Below are 13,841 nucleotides of genomic sequence, written 5' to 3'. Positions count from 1 at the left end.
ATATATAACTTGTGCTTGTTATTACAATGCTTGGAATTGTTATTTATAATGTTGGAAAAAATGATGAATTTTGGTTAGCCAAAAATGATGGATTTTGGTTAGCCAATGAATATGGTGATTTAAATATAGCTATAGTAGCGATAATTATAAGAAATTTGTATATTGTATTCTAAAAGATCAATCCTTGGTTGACCCGTGCCTATTATTCCAATGCTTGGTATTATATTAATGTGGTTAAAATTTTCATTTTATTGTCTACATTGGCAAAGAAAATGACAAATTTTGATTAGCCAATGAATGGGGATTTGAATACAGCTACAGTAGCTATAATTATAAGAAATGTATACTTTGCAGGAGAAAATGTTAGAGTTGAAAGAACGGTCATTGGCTTAAGGATCTAAATCAAGATTTGAGGCAGAAATTTGTGAAGAAGTTCTTAGTAGGAGTTCAGGATAGGTTAAAGGTCTTGGATTTGTTCCACTTCCTAAGACACATGCTTCATTCAAACAAACTACTACTAAGCTACAACTGAAGCTTTAATGTCAAAATGAAGAGATCGAGAGTCAGTGCACACAACTTCAAAGTCAAAATGAAAAAATCCAAAGTCTGAGTGAAGAAATTAAATGACTGCAAGAACAAAATGTGCAAATCATAGAGATTTTAAAGAAGCTGCCACTAGCTGGTGTGAACTTTTCATCCATTTATATTCCAACTCTATGAGATTTTATCATGTTTCTACGAATAGATCTTTTTAAGCTTTTTATCTACAAGAATGATTTTATATTACTACAACTTCTAAGCAGTAGACATTTTTAAAATAAACTTTTTATTATGTTATTAAATCTTGGAGATTTATCGATTTTTGATTTACTATATGATTTAGTTCTTGTCATTATATGACTACAAATAATTAGTGGTCTTATGTTGGCCGATGCTCTTTTAATTACATTATGGACAACGATGCATCATTTCAGTGACCAATACAATTGGTCTCAATTTAGATGACCAAATAAAAATTTTAATGCACTAAATATATAGTCACTAAACAATATCATTAGCGACTATGATAATTAGTCACTCAAACAAATATTCATTAACCAAGAGAAACAGTCACCCATATATATATTCATCGACTACAAACATTAGACACTAAAAAATATGTTCGTCGACCACAATAATTAGCCACATAAGAACATGGTTTTCGACCATATAAAATAGTAATGCAAACAATTCATTCGTGACTAAAACTAATGGTTATGAAATAATACCTTTGGTGGCCAATTTATGCCCTTCTAGGAGATCAAAGCAGACTAATTTCTTTTGACTTGAATGACTATTGCAATAGCCGTAAAAAGTTGCCTTTGGCGACTTCTATAATTAGTCACATATTCAAAGGTTCTATGGCCAACTTTGCATCCTTTTAATCAACCAAAGGTGACTCATTTAATTATCATCTATGACTAATATAATAGTCATTTACAAGTGTATTGAGTGACTAAGGTAGTTTAGTTATAAAAGCATTCCTCGATTCACATTCCATGTTTGTTGTACGATTAAAAATAAATAGTTGCATAATCATTCTATGATTGTTTGGATAAGTTTTAAAGACTAAATTTATAGTCACCAATACACAATTTTCTTATAGTACTGGTCCGATTCGAACCTATTATTTTTTGGATCGAGTCAGGTTGGGTCAGATCGAATTGGATTAGATATTTTGTCAAACCCTACTTAGTGCTATTTTTAAAATTTTGGAAAAGGACCTATTTGATAGTGGTTCAAAACCTTTTTGGTCACTTTCATATTTATAAAAAAAAAAATGAATCATAGATCATATGCAAAAACTTTCAAAGTTGGCTTGAGCGAAAGCAGTAGACTGATTCTAAAGATCAGCGCACTAATTTGTTATAATTAAATTGACCAGGGAGTAATTAGCTAACTAGTTTACTCTAAGCAATTAATTTGTTTGTTTGAATCCTTCAATGGTAAATACACGTATCAACAAAGCAGTGAACAGGTTTGTTAGAGTGGTAAATTAATTTTGTGCAAATTTGGGTTTTATGTTCCTAACAGAAATTTCTATATAAACCCAACTCCAAATCTTGATATTTTTAAATATTCTTGAGTTTTTATTTGCTTATCCATATATATTCATGCATATCTGAGCTATCACTTTCTTATATATTCTTGTGAGGAATACATTTTTTTGTGAACTTGATTTCAATCTTTTAATTGAGTGATTGTAAGAATGAAAAACACTTGTGTGAAAAGATGTGAGATGTACACATCAAATTTGTGAAGGTTTATTGACACTTTTGAAGTCAATTATACTCATTTTTTAGTCCTTTAGATATAAGACTCGGTGTTAGTAGAATCTCCAATCTTGGATTGCTTTGAGGGGCAGATGTAGGCTTGCCTACCGAATCACTTAAAAATTATTGTGTTATTTTATCTACTCTTATCTCTTTAATTTACTTATTATGTTTGTTGTTGTATTGTGATAGCTGGTGTTACAGATTGTGGTTCTTATTGTTGGGAAAAATTTTTAAATCTCGTTTCACCACTTCTTGGGTTGTTTAGAATTTCAGATTGATTGTTTTCCCTCTACTCTCGCAAGAGAATTCTTGACAGCTTTTTTTTTTTTTTTGGAGAGAGTACAATTGGTTTGTGTAACATTAAAATTTAAAAACATAAGAAGGATAACAACGAAGATGTCGGAGTGCTCTGAAAACGCTGAACTCCACGAAAACCCTAACCTACTAAAAGTATTTCCACCGCCGCTAAATGAAGATCGGTCCATTAAAAAGGCTCATTTTCGCAGCCATGGTACAGATGAGGATAATCCAACGCTGCTATCCTTCAAGGAAGCGCTGGTTCCCTCTAGCCAACACAGAAACGTTGATGATGCTGAGATGGAAGATGACTGGGACTTTGAACCTGGCGATGTGATGGTTGGAGAAGATGGCACTATGCCAACTATCGTTTTCTCGAAACGAGTCCATGATAAATTGACTAAACCTTGGCAGAATTCTGTGGTAGTGAAGTTATTGGGGAGAAACATTGGATATAAGGTGTTATGTAACCGACTAAAGGTAATGTGGCCGATGATTCATGATTTATCTGTGATTGACCTAGAGAACAATTATTATTTAGTTTGTCTCCACTCACCAAAGGATGCAGTCTATGCTTTAATCGAGGGGCCATAGGTGATTTTTGGACATTATTTGACAGTGCAACCTTGGACATTATTTGATATTGCCTCAGCCACTGTTTGGATCCGCTTACCTGGCATGGCATTTCAATTATACGATAAGCGTGTGCTGAGGAAGGTCGGACAACTTGTGGGCACAGTTATTAAGATTGATTACCATACCAAATCACGGAAGAGGGGGAAGTTTGCGGGAATTGCTGTCCGTATTTCTCTTTCTCAGCCTTTGGTGTCTCAATTTAATTTAGATGGAAAAATTCAGAAGGTTGAATACGAAGGGCTGCCAATTATATGTTACCAGTGTGGTAAATATGGCCACACTAGCATTACGTGTCCTGAAAAACAAGCTGCGAATGGGGCTAGGGCCGAGTGGTCTGAGAGTTTTCCAATAGTTAATGTGACAACTGATAAGGATGGTGTCTCAGCTATGGCGAATAACAGTAGTGAGAAATTTGGTCCTTGGATGATTGTGGCACGTAAATGGAGACCTAAAGTAGTTGTGGACAAAGAGAATATCACCGATTCGGAGAGGAATCAGCGATTTAATTATAGTACTGCCTCTCATTTTGCTGCCTTAATTGATGAGCATGATACAAATACCGCGACAGAAATTGCTGTTCAGAACCACATCATTGTCCCACCCCAACAACCAGCTAAATCCATTGTTGATCACTTCCACACCCGAAGAAACCATCCTCTGAAAACCCTTAGCACCTTAAAGCCTCATAATCACCTATCCAAAGCTAAACAAGTGGCCAAATCACAGCTTCCATGACCTAAGCAACAGAATCCCAAACCATCTACATCCATGCATGCAAACTTACGTCCCAATGTTCCTACGGATCACTCCACCAATAATAATGTCCTATCCCGAATCCCTTAGGACATCATCTTAGCTTGCCCGTTGAACATTCTTTCATCTTGACCACCCTGCATCCTCACAAACATATTGCCGTGACTTTTCCCATAACTAACTATGAGATTGTGGGTAATTCACCAGGCTACTCATGTGGGAAAGTGGCTGATAACTCGGAACAGCTACTCTACCCAAGGAAATTAGCTGATCCTCCCGATGGTGATCCTCAACTTGCAATTGGCTATGAAGAGAAAGATATTATGTCTGATGATGAAAATACTATTGTTAATGAAACCCCTGGCATGCATGGAGGAGGGGCTCTAGGGACTAATATGTAAGGGTTTTATATTTTTAATGATGTACAACATAATGTTTTGGAATTGCCAGGGAGCACTCTCGCCGGGATTTTGTAGGACTTTTAAGACTTTTGTCAGTAATTATAAACTGAATATGGTGGCTTTATTCGAGCCTCGCATTAGTAGATCAAAGGCTGATGGGTTCATTAAAAAAAGTGGCTTCCAGAGGTCTCACCGGGTGGAAGCTAAGGGTCTTTCTGGTGGCATTTGGATTCTATGGGATGACATTTTTTAGGTTGAGTTTATCATCAATCATAATCAATTTATTCACTTTAAAATAATTTATTCGAATGGTTGTAGTTCTTAGGTCATGGCAGTTTATGCGAGTCCGATCCACATGGCAAGGAAAATTTTATGGTCTGAGTTAGATGAAGTTGCCAAGTCCGTTGATGGTCCGTGGATGATTGGTGGAGACTTCAATGCAATTAGAAGAGTTTCGGAAAAAAAAAGGAGGGTCAACCAGGATCAGTGGTATGTGTGACCTTTTTAATGGATGGTTCCATCGAAACCATCTTATGGAACCTGTATTTAAGGGTCCCAAATACACATGGTCAAGAGGCAACTTATCGAAAAGGTTGGATCGTGTGATTTGTAATGAAGAGTGGATGATGATGAACGATGAGGTAGAAGTTTTCCACCTCCCCAAATTAAATTCCGATCATAGACCGGTGATGGCTCGTTGCAGGAAAAACAATTTCGCTCCTACAGGCGTGAAACCTTTTCGATTTTTAGCTCCCTGGCTGACCGACGAGAGGTTCCAACCCTTTGTGGAAAATAATTGGAGGTGCAGTTTGAACTACACTACGGCTGTTGCTGATTTTATCAACAAGCTGGGAAACTGGAATAAAGAGATCTTTGGCAATATTTTTAAAAGGAAAAAAGAGCTGCTGGCTAGAATTGGTGGCATTCAACTTTTTCTAGAGAAGCGTCACTCTAGGAGTTTAAGCAAGCTAGAGTCTAAGCTAAAGAGGGACCTTGAAAAAGTGTTAACTCAAGAGGAAGTGTTATGGTTCCAAAAATCTTGGAGAGAATAGATTGCCTGTGGGGATAGGAACACGGCCTTTTTCCATCAAAAAGCTATCGAGAGACGCCGACGAAACAAAGTGGGTATGATAAACAATGATGAGGGGCAATGGATCCATGACGAAGCTGATATTAAAGCCCATGCAATTTCTTATTTTTGTAATTTGTACACAAAGGAGGGAGGTGTTCATGTTCAATACCCTTTTACTCTTGATTTCCCTTTAATTGATAATGCTGTTCTTAACAGTCCGATCAGAGGTGTTGATGATGCAAAGATTAGAGATACTGTCTTTAGCATGAGCCCAATGAAAGCCTCGGGAATAGATGGCCTTCATGCTATTTTCTTCCAGACTCAAAGGCACGTGGTGAGATCCTCAGTTTGTCAGCTTATTAAAGATTTTTTCGCGGGAAAGCAATTGCCCAAGGAATTGAATCAAACTCTTCTTGTGCTGATTCCCAAGATCAATAATCCAGATTCTCTGAAATTATTTAGATCGATTAGTCTTTGAACAGTGGTGTACAAGACTATAACTAAAATGGTGGCTAATTGCCTCAAAACTATTCTGCCGCAAATCATTGGCCCTACTCAGACGAGTTTTGTTCCTGGGAGACATATAATAGAAAACGTCATTGTTGCCCAAGAAATCATCCACTCCATGAGGAACAAAGGGGGCAAAACTGGTCAGATGGCTATCAAGGTTGATCTGGAAAAGGCGTATGATCGTTTGAGTTGGGATTTTATTCATGAGACCCTGAGGGAGATTGGGTTACCGATGGACTTGATTCGTATTATAATGGAGTGTATAACCTCAGTTTCGATGCAACTTTTGTGGAATGGTGAGCTCACGGAAAGTTTTAGCCCATCTAGAGGAATCAGACAGGGGGACCCCTTATCCCCATATATTTTTATCATGTGCATCGAGAGGCTAAGTCACGGTATCAATCAAGCAGTTGGGAACGGGCGTTGGAAACCAATCAGGCTTAATCGTGGAGGTATTCCTCTTACGCATTTATTTTTCGCTGATGATCTTCTTCTTCTAGCGGAAGCTACTAGTGCGCAAGCTCAGGTGATTAATGAGGTCTTGGATACTTTTTGTGTAAGCTCTGGAGAGAAGGTGAGCAGATAAAAGACCCAAATTTTCTTCTCTCGAAATGTTCAGAAGGGCACAATCCGAGAGATAAAGACTACACTCGGATTTTCAGATACAAAGAACCTTGGTAAATATCTTGGTATGCCAATCCTTCACTCCCGAGTTACCAAGGCAACTTATCAAGATATTCTAGATAAAGTACAACAGCGTTTATCAGGCTGGAATGCCAAGCATCTCTCTCTAGCGGGCAGGATAACTTTGGTACAATCGGTAATTCAAGCCCTCCCAGTTTATGCCATGCAATCAACGAAAATTACAGTTTCGGTTCTTACCAAAATTGAGCAAAGCTGTAAGCATTTTATCTGGAGTGGAAATGCAGATCAAAGAAAATTGAATCTCATCCGGTGGGACACTCTATACCAACCCAAGTCTTGTGGAAGCCTTGGTCTTAAAGATTTATCTCATATGAATATGGCTTTGCTGATGAAAATTGGGTGGGGTCTAGTCAACTCTCCTAACACTTTTTTGGGTTCAGGTTCTAACGTCTAAGTACAAGGTTGATACCATGTGTCTCCCGGGTAGCTTACAAACGAGGAACGAGTCTTACTTGTGGCGTGCTGTGGGGAAGGTTTGGGATCATGTGCTGAAGGGAACTCATTGGGCTCTTGGGGATGGAAAAAGAGTGAAATTCTGGTGGGATTTATGGCTCAGTGAGGTTGATAACTTACAATCATATGCCCATAACCCAATCCCTGATCAGCTGATTAATCTGTGTGTGGCTGATTTTTCAGATAACAATGGCAACTGGAATTGGCATTTATTTGTTCATTTGCTTCCCAACCACATAATTCTAAAGATTGCTTCAGTTAAATTTCCTTGTGCTTATAGTGGTAAGGATCAATGTTACTGGGCTTACTCTAATATAGGACACTTCACGGCAAAATCTGCATACCTTTCCTTGCACCAATTCAATAATGTGGCTGATAAATCTTTGTGGAATTTGGCTTGGAAATGGAAGGGACCTCAAAGTATCAGAACGTTTATTTGGCTTGCCATAAGCAATAGGCTGAAAACAAAGTCGGAGCTTCTTCGAAGGCACATTACTATGGATGCCACTTGTTGTAGTTGCGGCCATCATCTGGAAGATACCATTCATGTGTTGAGAGATTGTATCATTACTCGGCAGGTGTGGTTGAGATTGGTTCCTAATATTTTATGGAATAATTTTTTTGATTTGGAATTGACGAGTTGGATCCACTACAATCTCAAGAACGTGGGTTTGGTTAGGAGAGAGGAAAATTGGCCTTGTATTTTTGGTGTTGCTTTGTGGCGGATTTGGTATTGGAGAAATCAATTCATCCACAATGATGCAAACATAAGTGTTGCAAATATGGTGCTTGACATCACGCACCGTGCGGCCGAAATTAATGCTTCCATGGAGAATATCTGTAGACCAGGCCATGAAAGGATAATCAAATGGTTGAAATGGTTGGCCCCACCTTGGCCTTTTTTTAAGCTAAATACATATGGTGCTCGGAAAATTGCAGGAAATACAAGTGCAGGTGGCCTCATTAGAAATTATTGTGGAGAATGGGTTCACGGCTTTGGTATGAATATTGGCCATTGTACTATTACTGGGGCGGAGCTTTGGGGTCTATTTCAAGGGTTGCAGCTGGCCTAGAATATTGGGATTAGACAATTACTTGTTGAAGTTGATAGTTGATGCATTACTGAGATCCAAGCCACAAAGTCCAATCATCCCAATGCTAACTCCTCTCTTATTCAGGGAATCAAAAGACTTCTTAACATGTAGTGGCAGGTATCTCTGTCACACAGCTATAGAGAAACAAATTTTGTAGCTGATTACCTTGCCAACTAAGCTCTTCTTTTGCCTCTTGGGGTCCATGTGTTTCCAACGCCTCCATCCGAAACTGAAGGGTGGCTGCTGCACGATGTATCTGGGACTGCTTACCCACGAATGGTCATTGCTTAGTTTTTAACTTAGCCATTTTTGTATAAAATAAAAAATTAAAAAACATAGAATATCCTATAGTTTTAAAATCTTTTTAGTTGAAAATATCAAGGAACTCAATATTTTTACATTTAAGTATTCAAAAGGAGAAAAATATGCATATTTAAATCTATTTAAATTTAGACAAATAAAATATTGTCACTTCCTTTATCACCTCATCATTCTCATTTTGTTGGTAATAAAGGGAAATTTATATAGGGGAATATCTTTTGCTAATTACAAATGGTGAGATGCCCAACCGTAACGAGTTTTTCAAAGACTATTGAGACTTGCCCAAGTATGCTGGTTTTCCTAGTTGAACTTGCAGCCACTTTATTTGTGCTCTTTTTGACCTTTCCCGTCTTCTCGATAAATCTTTCGAATTCCTATTTTTTTTATAAAAAAAAAAGTAGTAAAAGGTGAATTTCAATTACACTGGCCTTCAGCATTACATATCCAGGCCCAATCTTATTGTCCACAAAGTTTCACAAAGGGGCTTCTTCCGACCCTCCAATTATGAGGGCTTGTTTGGGCCCATTTGATAAAGATGGTTTCCAACCTCTGAACCAAACAGCTCCAACTCGGACCAAACAAAGCGGGACCGTATTACCACATGGCCGCTGTTCATTGGCCGGACGATTACCGAACACGTGGAAAGACATCGGTCCGAACTCCACGTGTAAATTATCAATTGGTCTAGCGACGTGTACTTTTACATGAAATCTAATTACACACCCAACACACTTAACATTAACCAGACTCGATCGGATATTATAAAAACTCCTAAATTTATGAAACTCGATGCTATCAATCAAATTTAATCCTTTTCGTCTTCATCGTTCTCTCTCTCCGTTTCAATTTTTCAAATCGAAAAGTGTCGTTTCACGAACGTTCGACATGTCATACGTATTGTAACTTCTAGATAATTATTAGTGACGATGAATCTCTTGAGTTTGTTTTCTGTAATGGACACTGTGGCGTGGAGAGGGCTTGTTTATACATTGTTTATTCTTCACTTTGTGTTCGCTTGTCAGCTCCTTTTGTTACAGCCTCTTGTTTCCGCTTTTGGTAAATTTTTTTTTTAACTCCGACTTCAATTTTTTTTTTCAATTTACTTTTCAAAATTAAAGCATTGTTTATTTCCTTATGGAATTAATTTGGTTGAAATTGGAATTACTTGCTTTGATCTATTGTTGCTGCGTAAAATTTTTGTTACTGATTAGAATCTATTGGGTGATAGTAGTAATTTGAGTGTCAATTTGGCTTTTTATATGTAATTTTTTTTTTTTTTGGCATGGTTAGATTTAGTTGATCCTCAACTTTCAGAAACTATATAAAAATAAATAAATTTTCTAGATTTAGGGTGAATGCTAGTTAATGTTGTTAGTGGGAGTAGATTTTCGAGCTAGACTCAGTATATTCTTGTGCTGTATTATAAATGTATCTAGCTAGAGTCTAGACCCCCAGGTTGTAATTTATCAGTAGATTTAAATAATTTTTTTTTAAAAAAAAAAGTTATGGTAGTCAACGTTTCTAGTGTTTCCTAATTTGTATATGTGCATGATGTTCAGGCTATTTTGTGTTTTAAAGAAACATGTAATTGGGTTCATTCAGCTGATATTCCTTTGTGCTCGAATCTGTGCAAAGAAACAACTGTTTGTGTTTTGACATAGTTGTGAAATTTTAGCTTCTTCGTAGGTTAAATGGGTTTCTGAGAGTTGGATGTTATTGATTTGAATGTATTTGGTAGCTGGTTGGTTGCCTCCTTGTGTGGTACTTAGTCCGTTGAAGTTTTACGTTGCATATCTTATGTGGTTTACTTGAATTTTGTAGATGGAAAACCTAGTAATGCGGCTGAGTTGTTCGAGAGAGTTTCAAAAAGTATAAAGATGAAACATTACAGCGAGGCACTTGATGATCTCAATACTGCTATAGAGGCTGATCCTACTCTTTCTGAAGCCTATTTTCATCGTGGATCTGTTCTTCGCCAGTTGTGCAGGTTGTTTAGTAGTGAACATATATATATCCTTTCTATATTTTAGTATTTCATTTTTCATGTGCCGTTCAAGAGTAACTAAAGATTGTGAACTTTTTGAAAGTTTTTGAGGCATTGATGATCGGTTAAGTCCATCTTCTCTTGATTGTACTTTGTAGGAATCCCAATTCTCTGTCACACCCTTATTGTCCCTTGCAATTGACAAATGTCCCTTCTTTATCTTTTCGTTCACATGAATGTTTGTAAACTATGCCTGTGATCATTATGATCCATGCCAAGCAGATTGATGCCACTCCAGCATACATGAACTCAGAGCTTTAAATTGTCTTTGTAGGAGCATGATTTTGTTTTTCGAGTCGGAAATAGAGCATGATATTGGCCTATACATGTCTGAACTATGTTGATTAGAAAAGAATGGAACTAGGGCACTAGTACATACCTAACAATCAGTATTGTTGAAGTTGGTTTCTCTAAAGTTGTAAGGACCAAAATGGCCTTTAGTTGTTCCTCTGACCCCAGCGATGAGTCTAATTCTAATCATATTCATTGATCTAATTGGAAATGGACGGTCATGGAAAGAAAATATGTATCATGTACAAATCATTTGAATATTAGAAAAGCCTGTGGAACATCCCTCTCTTTCCTCGTTCCTCCGACTTCTGATTGGAAACTTATATGATTCAGGTGCTTTTTCGATGTAGATATGAGGAATCTGAGAAGAACTACAGAAAGTTTCTGGAGTTAAAGCCAGGAAACTCAGTTGCAGAAAAAGAGCTCTCTCAGTTGCTACAGGCTCAGAGCACTTTCGATTCAGCTTTGAAGCTCTATGATTCAGGAGAATATACAAAACCCTTGGAATACATTGATAAAGTTGTACTTGTTTTTTCTCCCGCGTGTTCAAAGGTATCATATCCTTGTATGTGCTAACAAATTATTCTTAGATATATTTATGTTTGTCGTAATAGTTATTATTCCAGTGTCTTTTGGTAGATCCCTAGGGTTGGGATAAGTCGGAAAAGTTGAGCACTTGGAACGCTACTAATTTGATGCATGTTGCAGGCCAAACTCCTGAAAGTGAAGTTATTATTAGCAGCCAAAGATTATGCTAGTGCCATTTCTGAAACTGGATATCTGCTCAAAGAAGATGAGAATAATCTAGAGGCCTTGCTGCACCGAGGCCGTGCCTACTACTATTTAGCAGATCATGACGTGGCTCAAAGGTTGTTCAAGCTTATCATATTCTCAAGTTAATCTGTTTACAATTATAACTTTTTACTCATAAAAAATATGTTCTATTCAGGCATTTCCAGAAAGGTCTTCGCCTGGATCCCGAGCACAGTGAGCTGAAGAAAGCCTATTTTGCATTGAAAAATTTACTCAAGAAGACAAAAAGTGTAAGGCCACCAATAAATTCTTTGGTATTTTTTTTTTTTGGTTCTGTCATCTTTTTATTGAACTTTTCTGGGGCTTTAATGAAGTGGAACTACGCTTGGTGTTTTTCTCATCTGTGATCCTATTTAGGACTTAATATGGCAATTAACATGTGTGTATTATATATAATGTCTGACTACTTTACCTGAACTTGATTGTGTTTTATACAGGCAGAAGATAATGTAAGTAAGGGTAAGCTGCGGGTGGCAGTGGAGGACTTTAAGGCAGCTCTTGCACTGGACCCTAATCATACTGCACATAATGTGCATCTTTATCTCGGTTTGTGTAAGGTCTTGGTCAAGCTTGGCAGGGGTAAAGATGCTTTAAGTAGTTGCACTGAGGCACTTAACATTAATGAGGAGCTTATTGAAGCTTTAGTTCAGGTTTGTTGTGTCAATACATGAATTCTACTTATATTGCTTTGCCTTCCATCAGGACAAGGCCAATTTGTTTGGCTCCTTTTTCATATGACCGTGTTCATGTTCTTCCTTCTTGACATTTTCAGAGGGGTGAAGCTAAACTTTTAACTGAGGACTGGGAAGGAGCTGTTGAGGACTTGAAATCAGCTGCTCAACAGTCACCTCAGGTTAGTCATAGTATAGTTTCATAAATTATTTGCCTGAAGATTACATTATGCTCCAAAAGAAATCATAGGATGCCAGTATAGTTCCTCAATCAGTAAACTTTGGCACATGTCAAGTCTTGTAACTTTACATTTATCCTTCTCAATTAGTTATTGATTAGATCACTTTTGATTACCTTATTGTCAGTATGCTAGTGAAGATCTTGAAGTCTTGTTAATAGGTGAATGCTGTTGACATTCTTGTAAATATGCCTAGTTTAGAGCTTATTGTTTATTATGTTAAAGCATTTGAGTATTATTTATAGAAATTTTTACCTATATCTGTATTTGTAAGACTTAAAATTTTCTATATCTGCAGGATATGAATATCCGAGAAGCATTGATGAGGGCCGAGAAAGCTTTGAAGATGAGCAAACGCAAGGACTGGTACAAGATTTTGGGAGTTTCCAAGACTGCATCAATATCAGAGATCAAGCGTGCCTACAAGAAGCTTGCTCTCCAGTGGCACCCAGATAAGAATGTCAATAATAGAGAAGAGGCAGAGAACAAATTCCGTGAAATTGCTGCAGCATATGAGGTTTGACTCTGGAACTAATTTATTTTTAACTTCAAACACTTTTTTTTTTTCATGTTCTGCTGTTTTTGATGTCATACTTCTAATCAGCACTTGTATTGCCCCTTACAGGTTCTTGGAGATGATGATAAGCGTGCAAGATATGATAGAGGGGAGGATATTGAGGAGACAGGAATGGGTGGAGGTGGTTTCAACTATGGTGGTGGGGGACAGCAGTTCACTTTTCATTTTGAAGGAGGCTTTCCTGGCGGTTTTGGAGGTGGTGGTGGCTTTCCTGGTGGTTTTGGATTTAATTTTTGATTTCAGTGAAGCAAGGCTTATTCATTCACGAAAACTTTCAAGAGCAGAGTTGTTTCCATCAGCCGGGAGTGTACCAATTTGACTAATGCTGACTGGTAAATGGTGGTATATAGTTTAGGCCATCAAAGGAGGACTTGTTTATGGAAAAATCTCTATCTTTACAAAGTTTTACTCCGTTGATATCTTAATTCCTGGATTTTCTTTAGTTGATTTAAGGAAATTGTTAGCCCTTTTCAGTTAGTTATATATATTGCATGTACTCCCTTAGTTATCAATATGCCTGGACCCCAACTGACCAAAAATTCAATTCAAATTGTTTGAATTCTTCAACATAAAGAATAAAGTTATCCAGATTTTTACTATGACGAAGTTAAATGGTTGCATATACAATATTATCATTTGCAAGTAACTA

The 13,841-nt window shown here is 37.2% G+C and overlaps 1 protein-coding gene across 1 annotated transcript; it reads left to right on the top strand.

Annotated features, from left to right (window-relative positions):
* Window positions 1–9,305: 9,305 nt before the first annotated feature.
* On the top strand, window positions 9,306–13,794 carry LOC18039620 (dnaJ protein P58IPK homolog). Its single transcript, XM_006428742.2, has 9 exons — window positions 9,306–9,613; window positions 10,379–10,544; window positions 11,243–11,444; window positions 11,601–11,761; window positions 11,842–11,935; window positions 12,143–12,355; window positions 12,478–12,558; window positions 12,914–13,132; window positions 13,241–13,794. Exons 1-9 carry the CDS (start codon window positions 9,484–9,486, stop codon window positions 13,427–13,429), a joined length of 1,455 nt encoding a protein of 484 aa, XP_006428805.1. The 5' UTR covers window positions 9,306–9,483; the 3' UTR covers window positions 13,430–13,794.
* Window positions 13,795–13,841: the final 47 nt, after the last annotated feature.

This window comes from Citrus clementina, unplaced genomic scaffold (genome assembly GCF_000493195.1).
Source record: "Citrus clementina cultivar Clemenules unplaced genomic scaffold, Citrus_clementina_v1.0 scaffold_6, whole genome shotgun sequence".
NCBI lineage: Eukaryota > Viridiplantae > Streptophyta > Magnoliopsida > Sapindales > Rutaceae > Citrus > Citrus x clementina.
The sequence above is the reverse complement of the archived record's forward strand: the minus strand, read 5'-3'. Positions and strand labels throughout refer to the sequence as shown.

Bases quoted from the DNA above. Each gene is read 5' to 3' on its own strand.
- LOC18039620 (XM_006428742.2), top strand. From the start codon at position 9,484: ATGAATCTCTTGAGTTTGTTTTCTGTAATGGACACTGTGGCGTGGAGA. The intron at 12,356-12,477 runs GTTTGTTGTGTC...TGACATTTTCAG, and splicing joins TTATTGAAGCTTTAGTTCAG to AGGGGTGAAGCTAAACTTTT. The intron at 13,133-13,240 runs GTTTGACTCTGG...TGCCCCTTACAG, and splicing joins AAATTGCTGCAGCATATGAG to GTTCTTGGAGATGATGATAA.